At 37.5% G+C, this 23784-nt stretch overlaps 1 protein-coding gene across 2 annotated transcripts in view; it reads right to left on the bottom strand.

The window, feature by feature from the left end:
* Positions 1-538: 538 nt before the first annotated feature.
* The window catches only part of LOC306997388 (uncharacterized protein), a 41767-nt gene continuing 18521 nt past the window's right edge, over positions 539-23784 (bottom strand). Inside the window, exons 5-6 of one of the 2 annotated variants that reach the window (XM_079610694.1) lie at positions 22380-22554; positions 539-1932 (exon numbers count right to left, since the gene is read on the bottom strand). In XM_079610694.1, the coding sequence (XP_079466820.1) occupies positions 1586-1932; positions 22380-22554 (522 nt within the window). In that variant the 3' untranslated portion in view covers positions 539-1585. The remainder of the gene's footprint in view (positions 1933-22379; positions 22555-23784) is intronic. The other variant, XM_079610695.1, reaches the window with a different exon arrangement.

Genomic DNA, 23784 nt, shown 5'->3' with positions numbered 1-23784 from the left:
GGCTGTGGCTGGAAGTCAGTTAGTTTCTGTTCTTGTTGTTTCTCTTTCCTTCAGTGAGTCTGCTTGCATTTAGTAACACCCTGTAGTGTGCATACTTAATATTCAATTAATCTGTGCTAACCTATGTGGGGCCTACATGAAAACAAAACTGGCTAGATAGCCAGGGGATCGGGTTAGATAGCCCAGGTCAAACCCATTTGGGCCCCACATGGGAATTTTAAGCAAGTAATTTTTTCAGAAAACAAGTCTTATTATCTTACTTATGCTTTTCAAGTAAATATGTCTTGATTTAAGAATGTTCCGATGTTTGTACTGAAAACCAAGACATACTTAGGAAGAATTTATTTATTTTATTTTTTAGTGAAACACTTGTTTGAGCTAAATATATATTATGAAGAAATGAGCATTCATCCCCCAGTTTACTATCTTCAGCAAATCTGCTTTGTCATCCTCTGTTTCACTCTTGGCCCAGTCATTTATCGCACTGTAAACATGATCCTGTTCATAGCTGAATGACAGATGGGTTGACACACTCAATATGATGTAACATCATATTTCCGTTTAATAAACACTCACCTTTGTTCTCACTTACACAAACTCTCCATAACACAAACAGAGAAATAATGTGAGCAAAAGGGGACTTAAAAAAAGAGGGAAAGAGGGAAAAGGTGAATATAACAAACTTTATAGAAATATTGTACATTAAATTCAGGAAATATGCAAAGGTAACAGAAATCAGAACAGAGCACATGGCAAATGTTCAATAACGCTGACCACAATAAAGTCTTTTTTTTTTTTTTTTTTACAATGAGAGTGATAATGACTATTTTTGCAGTGTAGTGTATCCACAAATGTCTGAAAAGTTTTCAATAAACTTTAAACAATATTTTGACCCCTTACATTTGAAAGGGATACATACGAATTTTAAATTAGGTTTGAGCGTTCTAACAATCAGCAACCTTTTTATTAGTATTATTTTAAATGGGAAGATAATGTATATTATATATTAAACAATAACCACAACATAGAGAAGTTAATAGGGACACAGTTGGATGAACCTCACAAAACCTGCCAAGGGCATTTCTGGGTCATATTTCATATTAAAATGGAAAGCAAAATATAAGAATGTGTATTTGTATAAAAGGAGTGCATGGGCATGACAAGAAGTGCTAAGTTAACATAAATGTCAATGCAAAAAAAAAAAAACACACACACAAAAAACACAATGTCTTAAAAATAGGCTTTGTTTTCCAAATATAACCAGTATCATCTCCGCATGTTCTAATTCACATAGTTTACTGTCTTCTACTGTAAGGAGATTATCAAACAAACTTTGAATACAGCATTTGCACATATTATGACCAATGGGTTTGTATGACTTTTCAAGTTGCCCTTATTACTGGATAATTATTTAAAAATGATGGTTTTCGCACTCACAAAAGAGCAATTTAAAATTAAGTAAATATTTCAAAGTTAAATATATTCACTGCAGGAATTTCCATTACATTTTAAAGGTTTGGGAATAACAAATTTCCACATTTTTCCATGAATGTGTGAACCCTGTGGATAATGTAAACATATTCCATTAAAATGCAAACCCTCCACAGTCGAACGCATCAAAATCAGAGTCTCCCTCAAAGTCGAAGCTGTTAATATGTGGCGACTCTATGGCTTGGCTGCAAGCATGGAAAGAACTGCCTCCTCCCATCTCAGAGAAACCTGTGGAGTGAGTGATTTCGGGAGCATGAACAGCCAGGTTAGAGGAGGCGGGTGGACAGGAGTTCAGGTAGCCCAGCGCTGAGGACGCGGCGGCTCCACCCATCAGTAGACAGACGGCTCTCACAGCCCGTGCGTCGCTGCTGTTTCCGTGGCGCAGGCAGTCTGCGGAGTGAAGGGGCGGAGCCACTGAGGGAGGCCGTTGGTTTATGCTGCCTAAAGTTCACAACAGAAACGGTTGCAGATAAGTGTACATAAACATGTTGACATTGTATCATTGCATATGCACCATCCACAATCACAGAGGCTGTTCATTATGTGCTGAGTCAACGTTTACAGAGATTAGAACCTCTATGGCCTACTTTATTTTATCGACAATGCTGTTCCAGACACAGTTACAGGAACACGCTGACTTTTTTGTACTTTGGCTTATTCACCGTATCTCCCAGAGTTAGATAAGTCCATACATACCCTTCTCATCTCCGTGCATGCCGTAACTCTGTCTGGGGCACCCACCGCTAGCCTAGCTTAGCACAAAGACTGGAGGTAAACGGCTCCATCTAGCCTATTCCTCCCAATAAGTGACAAAATAACGCCAGCATTTCCCAACTATATTCTCAGAAGGCGAAGCACTGCTACTTCTGCTGAGTGATCTGCAGAAGTAGCAGTGCTTTGCCTTCTGGGAATATAGTTCCCAGTATGTATACGGTTAGAAGATGGCTGTGTCTCATGTGACCTTGTTATTTGTACACGCTGTGACTATAAAAAAATCACAACATGTAAATAGGAAAATGTTGACGTTATTTTGTCACTTATTGGGAGCAGTATGCTAGCTGGAGCCGTTTACCTCCAGTCTTTGTGCCAAGCTAGGCTAGCGGTGGGTGCGTCAGACAGAGTTACGACACGCACGGAGATGAAAAGTGTATGTATGGACTTATCTAACTCTGGGGGATACGGTGAATAAGCTAAAGTCCCCAAAAAGTCAGCGTGTTCTTCAAGCTGACACCTTTCTCCTATTAAACTTTAAAAAAAAAGAAATGACCAGGCTCAGACAATGTTATTAAAAATTTTAAAACTAGTGCTTATATTTTTCAATATACTGCAATATATGCATTGAACATGTATGGCTATATATTAATGAATATAAAGTATTTATAAATGAAGACAAAAATAGCATTACATGTACTATTCACAAAGTTGTATCCTTTATTGTGTACATATATTGCACATACATGTTCCCATATAAATGTGAATGTATGTTATACACACACGCACGCACGCACGATAACAGTGGTTATCGTTTGGCGTGGTTATCTTTAATCAAAGTCTGAAAAGTTACTTCCGGTCTGGAATGGTTATTTTTCTGATGACGTAGGTTTGACAACTTGGGTTGCTTAAATGCTTAACCACTCCCCTCAAACCGTTACTCTGCTATGGCCGAGAGATGGAGAGGAGCCAGTAGTATATTCCTGCACAACCGGAGGCTGCAGTTTTAGGACCCCAGTTTTAGGACCGCAGTTTTAGGACCCTAGTTTTTTGTGACAGCGCCACCTACCGAACTGGATGATATAGCGGCGGCTGCTGTTTCAGGACCGCAGTTCTAGGATCCAGGTGGTTTAGTTTGTACATCAAGATCCACCTTGATCCTAAGTCTCATTAGAAAATATATATATATTTTAACAAATAAGATTATGGAATAGAATAGCTCCTGCAGCAGGTGGATTAGAGCAAGTAGCATCAAGCTACACGACACAATTTAAAAGATTAATATTAAACTTTTACTTAAAGCTCACTTTAAACCACCATCGAGTAAGATAGGATATTTGTACCATATTCCGGTCGCGGTTTAAAATGGTTTTAAGTCATAAAAAGATGTTGAAATATGGTATAATAAAGCAATTTATATGCAGCTAATGGCTACACCTTGCTTGGCACTGTAAACATTCTTAATTCATATGAAAATACCCAAAATTGCACGAAAAACACACACAAACCACATATACTCGAAATCGTGCATTTATTAGCTTCTTGTTTCAGGTGAAGAGATGTGTCTTAGCTTTGTTATCACGGATAACAGGACCGCGTCATGCAGAAGGGCAGGATTATTGTCACGTTGAACGTGAGATGATTGACAGCTGTACAGCGAATGAGACTTGCGTACATTACTGACGCAAATCAGGAAGAGGAGACCCAGATCTCGCTGTGTTCGCTGTTTGAATTTTATCATAAACACTATCGAGTCTTAAATCTTTCTAATGATGCTCAGTTTGTCCAGATAAAATAAGTAAGAGTATGATGTTTTAATGAGTAATGAATGTTGAACAACAATCTGTTGTGATCAACAATGTGATCTTTTATCTTTGCCGCGAAAGGGGTTAAATTTGTGCTTTTGGTAATCCAGTTCTGTAGGTGGCGCTGTCACAATAAACTAGGGTCCTAAAACTGGGGTCCTAAAACTGGGGTCCTGAAACTGCAGCCACTCCCGTTGTGCAGGAATACCCTTCTCAGAGGAGCAGCGCTGAAGTAAAACCCTGCCCTCTGTTCAATATTCCCTTTCACTCGGAAATGCGCCACAACACTTGAGAAAAGTCGTTTGCAACTTCCGGTTCACTCGGACTTTAAGTGTATTTGATGGGGCTAAAGTGGAACTATTGCAAGTATACTTTAGGTAAACTTTAAATATCTTGCATTTAAAGACTGATATTATACTAAGATAATACAATCCTTAATAGTGATATTAAAACGCATTTTAGACTTATTAAACCTTTTAAATAGACTAGAAAACATCTCGGTTACGGATGTAACCCTCGTTCCCTGAGTAGGGAACGGAGACTTTACGTCGAATGACGACGAAAGGGAACTATGTTGGCATTAGTGAAAATTTTAGTAAAATTAGTGAGAAAATTCAGTTTCTATAGAGGTCTATGTTTTGCTTTTGAATATTTTAGTGGGGCTCTGCCCTTACAGATGAGCCGTGTTGAAGATTTTATTATTTAGAAAATAAGTAATTTAGTTACATATTAAGACACTATTATTTATTTCCTTTATGAGTGTGTGACTTTGGTTTGTCTTTTGGGGGCTTACAGAAAGGTCAAGAATGCTGATGCAGCAGTGAATTCTATTTAAGTGTGTCACATGGTGCAAGACCCTATCTATAGGATGTATGACCATTTTTGGAGGCGATGTATGTATATATGTGAAAAGCTAACCGATGTTCGAGAGTCATCTCCTGCGGGGAGTCATCTCCTGCGGGGAGTCATCTCCTGCGGGGAGTCATCTCCTGCAGGACCTCCCTGCGGGAGGTTGCTCGGCTTTGTTTTGTTAAATAAAGTCTACAATATTTCTGGCATCAAAGATCTCTGAGAAGTGATTTCATAAAAAGATTGAAACCACAACAAGTGGCGACCCCGGCAGGACTTGTTAGGAGCTGAAGGAACCACAAAAGGCATCGCTGGTGACCGGCACAGACAACAGTGGCCACTGTACTTTGAGGTGAGCATTTTTGCTTTTGTGTAAAGTATGTGTTGGTCACCAGCTGCCCTGATGTGGTAAGAAAAGCTTCTTCAAATTTAAAAGAACTAAAACAAAATTGAAAAAGGGGTCTTTGATTCCAGAAATGATTGCATGCATTGTGATTTCTAATATTAAGGGCTTGAGGATCTCAAGAAATTTGAAATAGCGCGGGGGAGCTCCTGGTAATACTTGCCAGTTCTTATGCAATCCTATTTGGATTGTATGGGCACTGGTACTATTAGTTTTGCGCTAAGGTTTTATCGTACGTACGAAAGGGTTTGTATTTACTGATAAGGATATCAGTTGGTAATCTGTGTTTTATTTATCAAAAGGGCCATGATAGATATATAGCATGCACACAGATTAAGATTAGCCTATGGTTACCGCCTTGTTAGGTTAAACAAGGGACTGCTCAGGTAGGTTAGATCTTGTAGAATAGGATAGTTTTAGCCTATGGTTACCGCCTTGTTAGGTTAAACAAGGGACTGCTCAGGTAGGCTAGATCTTGTAGAATAGGATAGTTTTAGCCTATGGTTACCGCCTTGTTATGGGTTTAACAAGGGTCTGCTCGGATAGGCTAAATCCTATAGTATAGTTATCGTTTTAAAAGTATCACTGTGTTGAGGAAGTGAATCAGTGAATATTTAATGTAGTGTTTTAAAATAAAAAAAATTGAGAAGTAGCAAATACTTCAGATCTGACAGGGAATAGAGTACAGAATAGGGTGTGTGTGTCTGTGGGATCCTGTGTCTTGTTTGACTGTGCCTGTGGGTAAAAATAGTGACCCCCCTGACCCTGGTCACTTGAAAAGGGACAAAGAATGTGTGAATGGGATTTAGAGACATGTATAAATTGTTTGAAGATATTAACTCTGCAGATTAATGCAGTATGAAATAAGATAAAAAATAATATATATATATTAATAGATCAATATAAATAAGATTGCACGTGCTTAATATATTATATGTTATATCTGAAGACGTCTAAAATTTGTATCTCATTATCCCTGAAGACAGAGTGGAAAAAATTATTCCATTGCAGATAATTAAGTTTGTGTTAAGAAAAAATAAGTTGTGCAGTGTGCTGAAGGTGAGCAAGATTGGGTGACTAAGTTTAAACAATCATAAACATTTTACAAGAATCTTAGAATTGTAGTAAATGGGAATGGTTGATTCTGTAATTAAAAAGAAAAGATAAGAGGAATTCCTTGATGTTGGTTAAGGAAAAATGTTATTCACCATACTAGATTATTTGAACACAGCATGGAAATATAGAAGAAAGATTGAAAGCTGATTTTATGATAGGGAAAAGTTAATTATACTTAGATTATCAAAGTTAGATTATTGCTGATATTGAAAAACAGAAATAGCTTGCTTTTTCCTGCAATGAAGAACTTGCTTTACTAAAAATAGAATGGAAGAACTGCTGTTGTCAACCAGTGAGATTTTTATATAGAAGAACTAGTAAAAAAGATGGTTAAAAAGTGAAATTTAAAGAGCTAATAGCTCAGGCACAATTGGACCTAGTATTTTTAAAAGTTAAATTTGATTCATGCAGATCTCTGAGTGTTCAAATTTCAGATGGCTTCAATGACAGTTTCGAAAGAGGCCAAAGGTCAAAGACACGACTGCAGAAAGAAGCAGACAGAAGTGGGTGAGGGGCTTTCTGCTCCCCTCCTGAAATTGACTTTCTGGAAAGCTGAACAAGGAGAAAGACTGATTTAATGCTGGAAAAGGTGAAACGTTCACTTGAGACTTTTCCTAAAGAAAAAGAGAAAATCCTGAGATGCAAAACTCAGGCAGGATCAACTTCAAAGCCCAAACTGAGAAGAGGCAGAGAAACAGCAGAGCCTAACACCAGGCCTTTGAGTGACAGCATCGGCTGATGACAAATGCAGAGCGACAGCTAAGAAGCTTCAACAGACTGATGATCTAAAAACAGAAGAACTGACCCTTACGGGGCACTGCAGGTGTGGCCTCCTCAATGATCACTCTAGAGACTGCTTCAAATTTGGTTAATTATTATGTTAACTTTATTCATTTTGATTATTCACTGGTCTCATAGCAATTCTTTATATTATCTGCTAAACTAACCCTCTCTGCTTTTTCAGTAGGTACAAGTCCAGCCCTATAAGAAAAAGAAAATATGTTGACAGACAGAAGTGGGTGCTCAAACTCACCAAATAATTAGAACGGAGGCTGGATTTGGGATAGTGAGGGCTATTAGATTAAACAACTATAAGGCTAAAAGCATGATAGAATTATTCTCTGGCAAAGAAAAAGACAAAAATGTCAAAGCATGATTATTATTGTTGACAAAGCAATGATACTGGTCACTCCATCTTGTTTTGGTAATTTCTAGAGATAGATTGGAGGGAAAAGTTACCCCAAAAGTCCAAAATTATGAAATCACAAACGTCAAAACTGGGATAATGAGTTGGAAATGTAATTGGCCATGGATCCAAGATTATGCAGAGATCTCCAATTTCTTCTTAAAAGCAGCTCATGAGCAAAGACAAAAATAATATGAAAGAAAAATTAGACCAACTAGGCCTATTATTCTAAAATGTAGAGGATATTCGAGTTTATAAAAAGAAAAAAGGTTTTGTACAACCGGTGTTAAACGGAAACCTTATGATCATGGAAACTTCTCAATAGTGATTGGACATAGTTGTGTTGACCTGATCAGACCTTGTGGCATTCCACAGCTAAAATTATAAGTTCTGCATTTAGAGCAGAACCTGCTGCAGCAGCCACAGGAGTGTGTGTTGACCAATGTGTGTGACTGAGGATGATTGGAGTGAGAGATTGTGTTTGAAGAGACACAGAGGCAAATCAATTATTTTGCCAATACAGCTGTATTGAAAATTGAATATGTGGGCCCACAGGGCAAACTCTGCCCAATAAAATAATGACCATGGATGAATTTGATTAAATTTCCTGGTTGAAACTGTAGTGGCAATAGAAAAAAAAGGGGAAAAAACAGTGCCACATTTTGCGCAGCGCATAACACATCTTACTTTCCTTTCAGAATATCATGATGGAGCATAACACATCTGACTTTCTTTTCAGCATATTGAAATTAAGCTGATTCTTTGTCAAAAGTATGAAATAATGTCTTGTAACTTCTGTCTTGTAAAGTGGGTTGAGTGTTGTCCAAGATGAATAGTGTGCTGATAGTGGGACTCAAAACAATGAGATACGTTTTTAATTGACGAATTGTAAAAAGTACATTTGAAATTGAATGTGAGAAAAATGTAAAGAGGGTGCAAATATGAAGATAAAAAGCCAAAGTTATAAAAAAAAAAAAAAAAGGGAATATATGGGTTCAAGCCCTGCTGCTAACGAAAGGAAACCACTCAAACTTGACCAGAAACACAGTAATGAAAAGTTGCAGAAAGTGGGAAATTCACAAGGAGCTGTGCAAAGAAGAGAATCAGAGTGAAAGAGATGAGTACAAGTTCAAACAATACTCAACATCAACCAAACTTTTCTAAAAATGTAATGTTAAAGCCCTTGAATATTTAGTAGCAACTTAATAATAACCCCACCAGGAAAAATTATTGAAGAGAGAAAATATATGGTATGATGATAAAATGAATGGTAATGACTAATTCAATAAATTTACATAGCATAATGGGAATTAAGACAATTCATAAAGGAAAATAAATAAAAAATAGAACTAAAAGACATTTTAAAATAGGAAAAAAAAAAGGGTACTCCAAAGCAATTTAAAATTACAATTTAGGGATACAGTTGAAATTAAAAACAAGTATTAAGACTGGCTATTAACAAATATTAGATTTCAACTTTAATTCATAAGATTATGTTATGATTCAATATGCTATTGACTAAATAAAATATTAACTAGTGCTAATAGAACGACAAATTTAATTGGAAGTTAATCGAATTCAATAACAAGCAGGCACTTAAGAACAATTTATGGTACCAGAGGAGGGTCAAAAAAGATATTTGACATTCACATGAAGGACAGATTGTTACACCAACATCACTTTTGAATATTCTCAATCCAGATGCGCAATGGTTTTGACCAGTGCGCAAGGGGGGAATAAGAAGAGATTAAGAATAAGGAAAAAATGAAAATTAAATTATAAGGCAAATCTGTCCCCATGTGAAATTTGTGCCAAAAAAAACAGTTAAGAAAGGAACAGCGACACAAATAGGCGAGAAGGACTATTAAAACGCTTGATAATGGATTATGTGGACATGATATAGACGGGTAAAGGCAATGTTATTAGCAGAGGAAGGGCAAATGCAGAAATTACATTTCTAACAGAGAAGTATTCCTTAGATTTGAAATGCTATCAGAAATAAATTCAGATAATGGGTTAGCAAGTTATTCCAAGAGTATTGAAGATTAAAATGAATTGTATACGAACACTTAAATTGCACACAAGGAAGTTTTAATAATAATTAAGTTATAATGCTTTATGTTTTAAATGGTTGATATAAAAATTATGGATTTAGATTTACAGAAAAAGAGAAATGTAGGCCTACATATAATCAATATGTAAGGTAGTAGAAAAGTTATTTTCTAGAGTTATTTTTTCTAATTGTCTAATGAGTTTATTGAATGACTTTTATGAGGTAAATGTAACATTGCTCTAAAGCTTTCTTAGTTTGAGTGATTACATGGGACATAACTAGTTTATTCATGATAGTTTATTTAGAAATTAGTAGAAAGGAAGAAAAGGTATTCAGTTAAGAACCGCTTGAACTGAGGAGCTCCAATGAGGAGCTATAACGCAAGATTAAAAATGTCTAAATGGTATTTATTGTTACATTTTGGTAATAAAACTGAATTTAAAATATGAAACTTTATAACGAAGCACAAAGTGATTTAAAGGATAAAAGGTGCACTACAATGTTCTGTTCGTTCATCAACTAAAAATGATTGACTAAAAGATTGATTCTTCGAATTTAATAATTGATATTCCTTCATAAAAAGAAGCAATTGAAAATGAGAAAAATAGGTATTTAACCCAGCCCTATTTTAAATCAAAATTCATATGGATCACGAAAAATAAAAACGCAAAACAAAAATTATTTATTATAAATCAGCAGAGATTTACTGTAATGCATTGTCTGCAGTAGGAGAAAAGTGTTGCACTTTTACCAAATAATACTGCGCAGGGAGGAACATTTAGCGAATACAGGAAAAAGTAAAAGTTTAAGAACAAAAAGTTAAGAAAAACTTGATTTGAAGTTTGGAGGAGTATGAACATGGTTTGCTAAATTAGGAATGTTTTCTGAAGTTGCAATATTGAAAGGTGGTTATTATTCTGTTGTGTACTTCCCATATTAAGATCACTAGTTGTCAAAACCACGGTTAAGCAAATGGAGGTGCTAAAATATCAAGAGAATGGAAAGATAAACTTAGAGGGCAACCAAAATACATATTATCAGGATTACCCAGGCCAAACAAATTGGATTTTACAAGCATTGGACAATGATTCAAGTGAGGAAGGAGAAGATGATTGACGAGCCAGACCCTGGGTGTATGTGCTAGCCTAACCTCTCCCCGAAGGGTGACCCTCTACGATGCGTAAAGTGTCTGGGTCGAAGAGAAAGTCCACACTACAAGAAAAACTTTTAATAGTATAATGCATGGTTTGATGTTTGACATACTCTACTGTGACAATAACAGGCAATGCTGAACCAACTTTATCCACACACTTATAACAGTGTTTTTTGTTTTATTAGGGAGAATTCGAAGTCTTTTACTTTCTCCATTGAATGAAAGAAAGAAAAATATATGGAGAGAGATGTTTGGCTCGAATGCTCCTCCGGAGTGTGGTTGCATAATCTAGTCATTGGAAAAGAGACTGGGTGACTTGATTTAGTCACTAGGTAGCATAACTGAGGGGGTTGGATTTTGAAACTACACTCTGGAAAAGGATACTAAAAGTGGGGCTTAGATAAGCCCCAGAGGAGGGAATGTTGAAGATTTTATTATTTAGAAAATAAGTAATTTAGTTACATATTAAGACACTATTATTTATTTCCTTTATGAGTGTGTGACTTTGGTTTGTCTTTTGGGGGCTTACAGAAAGGTCAAGAATGCTGATGCAGCAGTGAATTCTATTTAAGTGTGTCACATGGTGCAAGACCCTATCTATAGGATGTATGACCATTTTTGGAGGCGATGTGTATGTGTATATATGTGAAAAGCTAACCGATGTTCGAGAGTCATCTCCTGCGGGGAGTCATCTCCTGCGGGGAGTCATCTCCTGCAGGACCTCCCTGCGGGAGGTTGCTCGGCTTTGTTTTGTTAAATAAAGTCTACAATATTTCTGGCATCAAAGATCTCTGAGAAGTGATTTCATAAAAAGATTGAAACCACAACAGCCGCAGCTGATCTCATGTACTGTATGTATGTAAATATTCTTAATACATTTACATTTAGTCATTTAGCAGACGCTTTTATCCAAAGCGACTTACACCTGAGGACTACAGCAAGCGAGTCAGCGTGAAGAGGCAAAAATAACACAAGAAGTGCTCAAAATACAAAGTTCAGGCATTGCTCAGAGTAGCATAAGCCAAACAAGGGAGGATTATAGGAAGAGGTTTTTATTTTATTTTTTATTTTTATGTCAAGTTCACATTTCACTAATATTTCTCCTCTACAAATTATTTCTTGTTGCATCGTTTTATTTGTACGGTTTTCAGTTATATTTTAGCCAGCGGTTCCCTCCCTAATATAGACCTTGTGGCATGTGATCTAGATTTACATTCTAGGCATTGTTACAAATTCAGTTCTGCAAAAATACAAAATATGTAAGTAATACTTGGCTACAAATCAATTACGACATTTACGAGTTTGAGGGTGTATAATGTGCTACAGTCAAAAGTTCTCTCACCTAAAGAACTGTACTGATATTGTACTGTGTAATGTAATTATACTGTGTGTAGTAATACAAAACCTGTAGATGACCCTGTAGGCCAGCTTCCTTCATGGTCATTCCATGCATAAGAACATGATTAACTAGAGTGCAGTGCACTAAGTTAGATGGGTTAAAATGCAGAGGACAAATTCCGAGTATGGATTACCATACTTGCCCTTCACATTTCACTTTCACTTCAAATGTTCTTTGAGTCCCCTGCCCTTATTTTCCTCTTCCTCTCTCTCCCACCCTTTTTAGCTCTCCCACCAGTGTTAGAATGCATTTTCCAAAGCAGATACTCAGTTGTGGCCCTGATTATTGTCATCAGTTTTCTTTTGCGCGCTCTCTATACAAGAGCTGACAGTCTCCTTCAAAGCAGGCGCAGGCACACCCCTCAGAGAATTTCAGAAACTTCTCGGTCTAATGGCAGTCGCATCGCACTCCGTATGGGATTAAAAAATATAAAAAATGAAAAGCCTTATATAAGCCTTATAATGAAGGCAACACATGCTGTAAGTGTCTATATTAGCTTTATTACCCCCCTAGTATCAAAATGATAAGTAGGCTACAAATACATAATGAGCATTCATGATTAAATGTTTATTTTCACCTGCAGCGCATCCTGGAGAGAATGACGCACCACGTGACTACTCTGCTGTACGATGGTGCTTTAAGTTTAACTTCCATTATAATTTTAATGTATTATGTTTTGTTGCATTGATGAAATTAAAGAAATACAATAAAGAAATCAGATTTTTGATGTCATTTTTACTTTAGGATTCGAAAAAACAACAAAATGTGCAACGTGCACATTGGCATCCTGTAATTTCAGACATCCCCATGGAAATAAAATGCAGTCCTCTTCAATCCTCAATAATACAATACAATCCTCTTCTCTCTCTCTCCCCCCCCCCTCCCTCCCTCCCTCCCTCCCTCCCTCCCTCCCTCCCTCCCACCCAACCTCCCAACCAACCAACCAACACCCCACCATTCGTGGCTTTGGGCAAGCTGGGCTTTCTGGCGAGTGACGTCTTCAAGCTCGGCTGTCAGACTTTTGAACTTGGACACCCACAAATCGTTGTCAGCTATATCGGCCATTTCCATTTCAAGGTCAGCTTGAATTACTCCTGGGAATGTGTTCAACAAGGACGGGTCAATCTCCAGGGGAGTGACAGGGAAAGATAGTGTCATATTTTCCTTTCGGAACTCGCTGAATCTGCTCCCAAATGCAGTTTGCATATCTACGATCGCACCTTGTAAATAATCACCGTTGAGTGTGTGATCGTGATGGGCTTCTTTGAACTCTCTCAGGGAGGGGAAGTGAGAGAGCTTGCCTCGCTGTACATCTCTGGCGAATACAGTCAGCTTGCGTTCGAATGACAAAACAGCTTCCAGCATTTGCAGTGCAGTGTTTCCCCGCCCCTGGAGACTTTTATTCAGCATGTTTAGGTGACTTGTCATATCCACCATAAAGTGCAGTTTTTCCAGCCACTCGGTATCTTCCAGTTGCGGGTAGTTCAGGTTTTTGCTTTTCAGGAATGTTTTCACATGTTCTAAACAAGCAACAAAGCGACGCAAAACCTCACCTCTGGACAGCCATCGGACTTTGTTGTGTAGCAGGAGATGGGAATATTCGCTGTCAACTTCATCTAGCAATGCACGGAACTGACGGTGGTTTAATGCCTTTGCAATTATCTTGTTCATCTCGATGACAAGCTTCATCACCTCCATACACTCCGGTGGGAATGTTTGTGCACACAGTGCTTCTTGGTGCAAGGTACAGTGAAATGCAAGCAGATTTCAATCCAACGCTTTCTGTAATAAAGTCACAAACCCCTTTTGTGATCCCCTCATACTCGGCGCCCCATCTGTAGCCACTGAAATCAGGTGGTTGGTGTTTATTCCATTGTCATTTAAACACTTCAGCACAGCTTCACATATGTCCTCTCCGCGTGTTTTGCCTTTCAGTGGTATTAATTCGATCATCTCTTCTTGCGGCCCATCAGAGTTAACATACCTGCATAACAGCGCTGCCTGTTCAATATCGCTCACATCACACGACTCATCACAGGAAATTGAGTATGCTGGAGCTGAATTAATGTCCTTGATTTGCTGATTGGTGATGTTGCCTGCCATTTTAATGGCCCTTTCCTTCACTGTCTTTGCGGAGAGAGGCATATCTTTAATTTTCTGTATTATCTCGGTTTTGTTTTTGAAGTCTGAAAATAGGTGCTCTGATATTTTAATGAATGAATCCTTCATGTAGTCACCATCTGTGAACGGTTTCCCACGCTTTATTATCTCCCGGGTTGCAACAAAACTAGAAGCAGTAGTGGAGTTTGGAGATGCAATCCACTTCTTAAATTTATCTTTGCGCTCCTTAATTACCATTAAGTAATGCAATCGCACTTTTTCTCTCACTCCCAACTGCGTACTTGGCTGCAAATGTAGCATGCCTTCCCTGGAAATGTCTTTCCACATTAATCTTTTTGTTATTTGACAACTTCTCATTACAAAGCAAACATTCAGGCAATTCTTCCACATTGGCAATGAAAGCAAATGATTCGGTCCAAGAACTGTTGAATCCTCTGTTCTCCTCAACTATCTTTCTCTTTTTCCCCTTGGGATCCATGGTCCATGACACACCCGCCGGTTTGTTTGCTTGTCTGTCAGCCACCGGTCTGGCATCACGCGCGCCGCCGCCGATCTGACAGAAACGCGCGTCGCAGTATATGACGTAAATCTTCGTTGACAGAAATGTTGAAATTAAATATTATACACATTTTTACAACGTTGAAAAACTTTAAGAATATTTGTCATGTTTTTCCTCCTACAGAAATTATATATTTTTTTTTTTCCATTTTCATATTTTTTAAAAAGCTCGGCTCTAGAGCAGCGGGTTGCCGACCCCTGGACTAGAGGCATGGCCTTGTCATGGGCGTGGTCCTCTGGGTTTCCTATTCAGGACATTTGTTCGGTGGCCGGTTGGTCCTCGCCGTCCACATTTGTGAGGTTCTGTAACATGGAGGTCCCTTCCCTGTAGGCTAAGGTCCTTTCTGTATGATTTGACTCGACGAGGTCCGGTCTCATCTATGTGTTAGGTCACTGTTTATAAGCTCATTTAAAAGCAAGATTTAAAAATGTGGACATTTTTCTTGACAGAAGAAGGGATATTCTGATGTTTACTGTGTGCAGAATTTTCCAAACTCACCGGAACATTAAGTTTTAATCCAAACCAAGCCAATGTGAGAAAGCTGTGGCCGTTAAAAATAAGCATTATTTCACCACAGGGTGTCAGTGTTCGTCTGCACTAGTGACCGCGATGCTGAAGTGTGTGAAAACAGATGCATAACATCAGTACGAACCACGAACATTTATTTATTTGGATTAAATACTTTAATCATTCAATGTCATTTTTCCATGTCAATCTTTTTACTATTTACATGCTCATGCCCAAAATGCTTAATTAATATTCAAAGAAGTTGACTGTCATTCTCCTCTACGCTGTGTGCGTTACTGTTGGAAGATTAATTAAATAGCCTAGCCTATTTAACATTGTTACAGGCACCTCGCGAGCATCCATTTATTCAACTATTTTAAAAATACTGGAATAAAGCACCAATGCACACAACCAATCCTTTTTATTAGTCAAATTCATTAAAAAAATTAAACTCAACAGGTATGAAATATAAGTAGGCTAAGAGAAAAACACTGTTAATGAGAAGACATATAGGACTGCTGCAGGTTAGTGGATAAATATATTTAGCCTATGTATTATTCAGAATGAACAGTTGGAAAGAAAATATATTCATAGGAACATTTCAGAAGGCTCAAGACAATTAATACAGAGATCATTATTCATTGTTTTAATCAATTGGCATCCATAAAACGTAGTGATAATCTGCATTCTCATGTATGGAGGTGAGCTGAACACTCTAACCAGAAACTCCCGATATGTAATAAGTAGAACGCGGAAGTAGTTGTGCAAGTCCATACTCGTTCCCTACTCTCAGGGAACCGAGGTTACGTTACTAATCGAATACGTTAAATGTGTTTATAGTTTTGAGAAATGTGTTGTATTCAAAACTGAATAAACTATTTATAGGAAATTGGGCTAAATTAAACATTTGTAGTGTTTTAGCAATCAAGAAAAACTGTAATATGAACTATCAATGAACATAATAAAATAGATAAAAGTAATATATTATAAGCCCTAAAGGTATTTTTGGAGTGACACAAAACTCAAGACTCATAACTCCAAAACTATAGCAAGGAGAGTCAAAAGGTAGCTATCGTTTGATTGAACACTTTTTATTTTCATTTTAAAGTATATATATATATATGTATATAAATATATCTTTTTTTATTTTGCATATCTTTTTTATTTGACATGGAATAACTCAGGAAGGAAATAGGGTAGGAGGACAATTCTTTTTTGGTGAAGTCCCCCTAAATGTGAGCTGCACCTGGATACAATTGTGTGGTGATTGCATGAAGGATTGATTCCTTACAGCATTTGGAACCAAGATAGCCTTTTTGTTCAGTCGTTGACGCCCCCTAATGGGCTTTTTTAAAATTGTTCCTCCATGAGGAATATCTTGTGATCAACGAATATCTTTAGATCTAAGTGATGGATTATAGTCAGTAAGGGCTCCTTTTAATTGTGACAGTCTGCTGTAAATAATGTTGTGCCATTTTCTATGATCTGTACATGCTTCATGAAGTTATAAGCGAAAACCAAACGCGAGTGCTTCATCAGTACTTGGCGATGTGCGTCTGTGGGACTTTTTTTGTGTTAGAAAGCCAATGAGGAATATCTTTAGATCTTTTTTTTTCTTTTTTTTATTCAAGCTAGGCAGATACAGGCTTTAACAGAACATGTTCCGAGAGCCTATCGTGATCTGCAGCTACTCATGACTAGATATATAGGATAAGTGACATTAACCATCAGGATATTACAATTTTTTTGCTAAGAATGTGTTTGTTTAGTCTCTTCTTGAAGGCCTGAACATTCTTTCAGGTGATTTCACCTACTACAGTACAGGGGAGGCAGTTCCAAATTTTACAGCCGAATGAGGAAAGCTCCTCCCCAAGCATTTGGTGTTGGACTTGGGGAGTTTTAAGGCGTGACTTGGTCGTGCTCTTCGAGTGGTGCGGCAATGGAGGTCAGGTGGGGGTAGCAAAACTTTGAGGTCCTCTGGACAGTTTTCAGTGTGCATTTTGAAAAGCACAGTTGTTGCTGCAACAATTCTACGATGGCTGAGCTGGCTGACTGCATATTTCCTTAGGGCAGTGTCCTCATCCTCCCCAATGATTTTCAGTGCCTTTTTCTGGATGTTGTCAAGCTGCCCGAGGGTAGTCTGTTCATCCAGGCGAGGCATGAGTACTCCATGGTGCTCCTGACTTGTGCCTTGTAGACATTGGCCCTACCTTTGGCATCAAGCTTGTTGGCCAACCTGTGCAGAGCTCCAAGACGCTGTCCAGCACGCTTGCAGATGTTTTTTACAGGTGATTAGTCCATAGCTACTTCTTATCGATCCATAGTCCCAGAATATTCAACTGCTCAGAAAGGTCAATTTTGGTTGCCCCAAAGAGAAGGTACGGGCATGATGGAGGCCTCTTTTTCGACAAAACCATACCCTTGCATTTGCTAGGCTCGAACGTGACCTTCCAGGTGTCAGCCCACCTGCGAATATTCTCCAGGTCTTTATTTAGGGATGCTGTGGGACCATTAAGTGTCGTTACTGGGGCGTAAATGGTGAAATCGTCCGCATATAGAAAAATGCTATTATCGCACTGTTCTACAACATCGTCTATGAAGATGGAGAATAATAGCGGGCCGAGAATGGATCCCTGGGGCACCGAGGCGGTAATAGGTTGAGGTGATGAGGACTGACCAGAGAGCACGACCTGGATGGACCTTCCTTCCAGGTAATTCTGTAGCCACGAAGGTAATGGCCCAGTTATGCCTTTAGCAGAAAGCTTATCCAGAAGGCCGTTATGCCAAACTTGGTCGAACGCTCCTTTGATGTCTAGTGCAACATCTGATTGATGGATTATATGGTTGTGTACATCATAACATCTAAATTAGTTTTATTCAAGCCAAAAATATTATTTACTATTGCAGAATCAACCTAAATACATTAATGTATAGAATAAAAACAATGTTTTGTTGGTATAAATTCTATACCAACACAATAATTGTTATGGGTGAAATCAAGTAAAAAATAAATAATAAAACATAATAAATAAACCTCTTTAGGTTGCCACATTTTAGTGCACCATTGAATGAGAGACCTACATACATAATACAGAACATAGCAGAGAGAATAAGCATGAAAAAAAAAAGAGTTAAACATGTTTAACGGATTATAGCATAAAGAGAGAGAGAGAGAGAGAGAGAGAGAGAGAGAGAGAGAGGCTTACCACAGGACAACTGCATTGGCATCACAGGAGATTTTTATCTTTTAATCAGCAACATGTAGGGATTATTTATTCTGTTTTTCCAAGTGTACTCTTAACCATGGACAGTGATGATTTATGATAGTAATAACACCATGATACTTTGATATACCATTATCATCAAGAACAGGCAGTGGCTTCATTACTTCACCTGTGTTCACAGAAGAATCTTCTATGAAGCTGATTAATTATTTACAGGTCCCCCCTCCCCCTTATAAAGCGTTTTACGCACCATTCTAAAGGCCTGAATGTATGTGGTGATGTTTCTGGATCAACATTCCAATCAACCAATTCAATTTGAGGGGTAGTTTTTTTAAGTAGTCAAGTTAACTTTCAGCTTTAAACTTCACTCTATGCTGCGCTGAAAGCGCTTGGGGAATATCTTTGATTGACCAGCTGTGAATTAACACCTCAATGAAATTTAACTTGCTAGCCTCAGACGGTGACGTCATTGGAATGCACGCTCGTCAGAGGCTATAATTAGATGTGCCACAGGTGCATCCTCAGGTTTCTTTGTCTTGCAAAGTAAACACCAGAGAGCAAACACTCATGCAAAACTCATGCAAAATAAACACATATATAGAGAAATATATAATTTATTATATTTTTTATATTTATTTATTAATTATTTACATTATAAACATTTCATATTTTCAAGCTAGTTATAATAAGCACCTGCATGTGCTTAAGTATTTAACTATCACTGTGCAGAAGAATGCACAGCAATTAATTTCAAATTGTAGTAATTTTAATCTTAATGGAATTTGGCTAATCGTCAACCGAACCACAGGCTATACCCTTCAGCACAATGGTGACCCCAAAAACTCAGACATACCAGAAAAACTGTTAAATTACAAAATAACAGAACATTAAACACTAACAGATCTCCCCCTATATTAATATTGAGCAAAACACATTAAATAACACTTAATTTTAACATTTGCTCTCCTTTCAGAAGTCAGTAAGAAGCAAAGCATGCTGGGAACTATAAATCTGTTGTAACTCATTATGTGAATGTGTGTGTGTGTATATATATATATATATATATGGGAACATGTATGTGCAATAAAGGATACTTTGTAAAATAAATCATGTAATGCTATGTTTGTCTTCATTTATAAATACTTTATATATATATATATATATATATATATATATATAGCCATACATGGTCAATGCATATATTGCAGTATTTTGAAAAATATAAGCACTAGTTTCCCATATATGGATAGATTTCAGCCTACATGAGTTTTGCTATGTAGAACACAATTTAAAGATTTAATAATGAGCGGAATTATCATGCGCTAGCCAAGTATCGTTGCTGTAGTTAAAACATTAAAAAACAGCATTCCACAGGAAAAGTGTTCAAAGCAGCAAATCCACTACAAATATTTCTAACTTCTGGATAATGATTTCATACAAATGTTAGTGCTTAACTCCATTAATGAGAGTGGCGTATTTAATCTAAATGTGTACTGTATATCAGATGTAATCATTCCGTTTACTTCATTACTTTGCTCACTCCAGTAAAAGAGTGTGCACGGTCCAGAATGTCCGTATGGTGCGTACATATTTATGGCTAGTTTATTTTTTATAAATCCTGATACTGTATGTGCGTGGAAAATTGCGTACATGCATTTCAATGCCTTTTTTTGTGTGTATGCAATGTTTATACATCAGGCCCCAGGCCTACGTACACTGAACTCGCCAGTAGCAAAAGTATTCGTATTCAGAGCAACTATTTGTTTGTCATGGGGGCTGAAACAGAGGTATTCTCGTATTCTGCTCCATCAGCATAGCATAGAGTGAAGCTTGAAAGTGAACGTCTCGGGTTACTTGACTGTAACCCTGTTCACTGAAATAGCCAGCCCGATCTCATCCCAAGGCATCATATACTGACGCTTTTGACAAATCGTCTACATCCAACGCACATGGCACCCTTTAGCGTCAATATGAGACGCAGATAGATATGGGCCAGAAGGCGCCTCCTAGCGGTCTAACTCTAACCCTACCCCAGACCTAAATCCAACCATAACCGAACAAAGCTCTGTGCGTGTCATATTGACGCTAAAGGGTGCCATGTGCGTTGGATGTAGACGATTTGTCAAAAGCGTCAGTATATGACGCCCAAGGATGAGAATGCGTTGAAATAGCAGGAACAAGATTCTGCACTTCATTGCCACACTGAGGATGTACCTGTGGTACATCTAATTATAGCCTCTAACAAGCGTGCATTCTAATGACGTCACCGTCTGAGGCTACCAAGTTCAATGACAATTTCATTGAGGTGTTATCCACATATACCTGTACTTCAGGGTTACAATCAAGTAACCCAAGACATTTAAGCCCCGTTCACACCGCCAGCGACTTTGTCGCTGTATGTCGCTAGCCTCTGTACTGTGAAGTCGCTTGTTGGAGTTCATAGTGTTGTCGCTCTAATGTTATTGGTAGACTGCACATCTGGCCATATCTATACAAAATACCATCACAAGTGATATATATATATACAGTCATATAATTTTAATTTGACTAGGAATTAGGCTCATAAGTAACAGTATGCTGTTGGGAGAGTGTTTTTATATTACCACAGCAGTGTTCAGTGGATTAATTCATTTACTAGATCAACGATCGATCAATCAACAAATTAAACTCACTCATAAATTACTAAAAAGTCATTTGAATTTGACAAATAATACATTTTCTTGTCTCTAATAGTCAACATAATGCAGAGGAAACTGTAAAGTGAACTGCATCAGTGCTAAATTTGCATCATAAAATTACAACACTCGAACAATAAATGTATGAATTAAACTCACTGAGACTGTTGACAGTTTCTTTTCCATGCATGATTTTATTATATCCATGTATGTGGTTACAGTGAAATCATATAAAACCGTGAAATCGCCCTCGAACTCTTCTATTTTGTCTGCACTCGAGACGGTGACGTGAGCTCCACGTCTTCTTTCCTATTGGTTGTCGCTCGCAAAAATCGCTTCTCATTTGCATAAAGTTTACATTTCTGAAATTTTGTCGCGTGTCTCGCGTCGCTTGACACGCCCACATTCTGTCGCCAATGGTCACTGTCGCCGGAACCCACCAGCGCTCCATTGAAATGAATGGGATCATGTCGCTTTGTGTCGCTGGCGGTGTGAACGGGGCTTCAGGCTTTCAACAAGGGATAGGGGCTTCTACTCCATTCTTATTCTCCTTTCAAGTTATGGATAGGGTTAGGTTTAGGGGTAGGGTTAGGACCATGTTTTTGACAGGAATGTTGTTCCAGGATCAACAATAAATGTCTTAACATGTCTTACTTGGCAAAATCACCTCGACCATATGTATGCTTGGGCTGTTGAAGAACATATAAAAAAATTACACAAACGAAAATAACAATTTAATAAACGGAAACTGTGTAAAAACAGTCAGCTTAAGTTAGCTAGAAGAATTATGCGGTCAAATGTCAAAATTAACAAGGGTTTGAGACTTGTAGTTTTGAGGTGCCTTCAGGCAGTCGTCACTTTCACATCCTGCAGGTGCAGTTTGTCACATGGCATTTGCTGCATCTAGAACTTAGTTTCCATGATCAAATATGGCAGAATTCACATCACATAGTTCCAGGGGGAGCAAAAGCCCTTGAATGGGAGTGCTAATAGCTCTCCTGCTTGAGATTCACTGCTCTAGAAGGAACATTTGTATGAATGGCTTATAAAAAGCATGATATTACCATAGCACCACATGGTAATATCAGTGTATATTTTACTCAGTGAGTAGTAAAAGTGAGCCGCACCTCTGTATCTGAAGGAGTTCTCTCTGGAGCGGACACGCGGGGAGCTCAAGCCCTTGTCGCTGAGGTGCGGGGATGTGGGCTCTTTGTCACTGGAGATGTCTGGAAGCGGCTCCCGGTCTGTGATGCAGGGCGTGATGCTCTGCTGTCTCTGCAGGGCCAGTGTTGAGGTCACACCCTGAGCAAAAAGAGGATGCCATTGAACTGTGCAAATATACTGTATGCTGAGTTGTCACGAAAACGTCTTTCTAATCCAAAGATTAAAGATGGCAAAGTGTTCAGTTGTCTCTCATGAGAGATTACAACACTAATCATTGATATAGGATCTGGAGAAGGCACTGCCACATAACATATTATGTAACATGCATTGAGAATAATCCTGCTGTTTGGCAAAGAAGCAATAAACATACATAGTGTCATAGAGAAATAAAATAGACTTGTATAGTCATCTACAGTCTTGCCAAATGACAGCAAAATGAATGATGAATGATGAATTTTCAGCATTAGTACAGCACTGCTCAAGAAACATTTCTGATTATTATCAATTTTGAAAACTGTTGTGCTGCTTTATATTGATATTTCTTTTTGTAGAAACCGTGATGTATTTTTTTCAGAATTGTTTGAAAAATAGAAAGTTCAAATTAACAGCATTTATTTGAAATATAAATCTTTTGTAACAGTATAAATGTATTTACTTGTCAGTTTTGATCAATTTTATGTATCCTTGCTGAATAAAAATATAAATTTCTTTTAAAATAAAATAAAAATGTTTTTTTGAATTGCAGTGTATTAATTGCCCTTTAGCTGTCACCGTCCCGTATATGGGACGCCTACGTATATGGGACGCTTTACTTCACTATATTACAATTAAATCCTAAATTAATCATGACAAACTATATATCGTAGGAAAGGTCTAAGACTCCTTAATAGATATTTTAGCACTGTTTTTTGTTACAAATTATGCTGGAACAGTAATAGATTAATTTATGACAAGAGCGCAATCTACATCATAACAGGGGTTCTGACCTTTGTCACAAAAAGTCGACGCACACACTTTTAATAATTGAAATGTTGGTTTTCATGTTCAAAATTTCATAAGAAAACATATAATCTATTATTTGTAAAAAAAAAAAAAAAATAGTATCTTCTAAAAAGTATAATATATATATTATCCTCTAAAATATAATATTATCTTTTTTATCGCCTTTTTTTATTACATTACATATTTTAGTAGTTATCATAAATTAGGTATCATTTGAAAGCTTACGATCTCAGAATTCATCCTGTGAAAACTATTTTGAAATTGGACATTGTGTTACCATAGAAACAGTACTGTAAATTATTTTATCAGGCTCCTCCCCTTTTGGGCATCATTATGTTTCATAATTTATGATCAAAATATTTTCTA

The sequence above is a fragment of the Phoxinus phoxinus genome, assembly GCF_949152265.1.
Source record: "Phoxinus phoxinus genome assembly, chromosome: 4".
Taxonomy (NCBI): Eukaryota; Metazoa; Chordata; class Actinopteri; order Cypriniformes; family Leuciscidae; genus Phoxinus; species Phoxinus phoxinus.
Note: the sequence above shows the minus strand (reverse complement) of the source record. Positions and strands in the feature narration are given on the sequence as shown.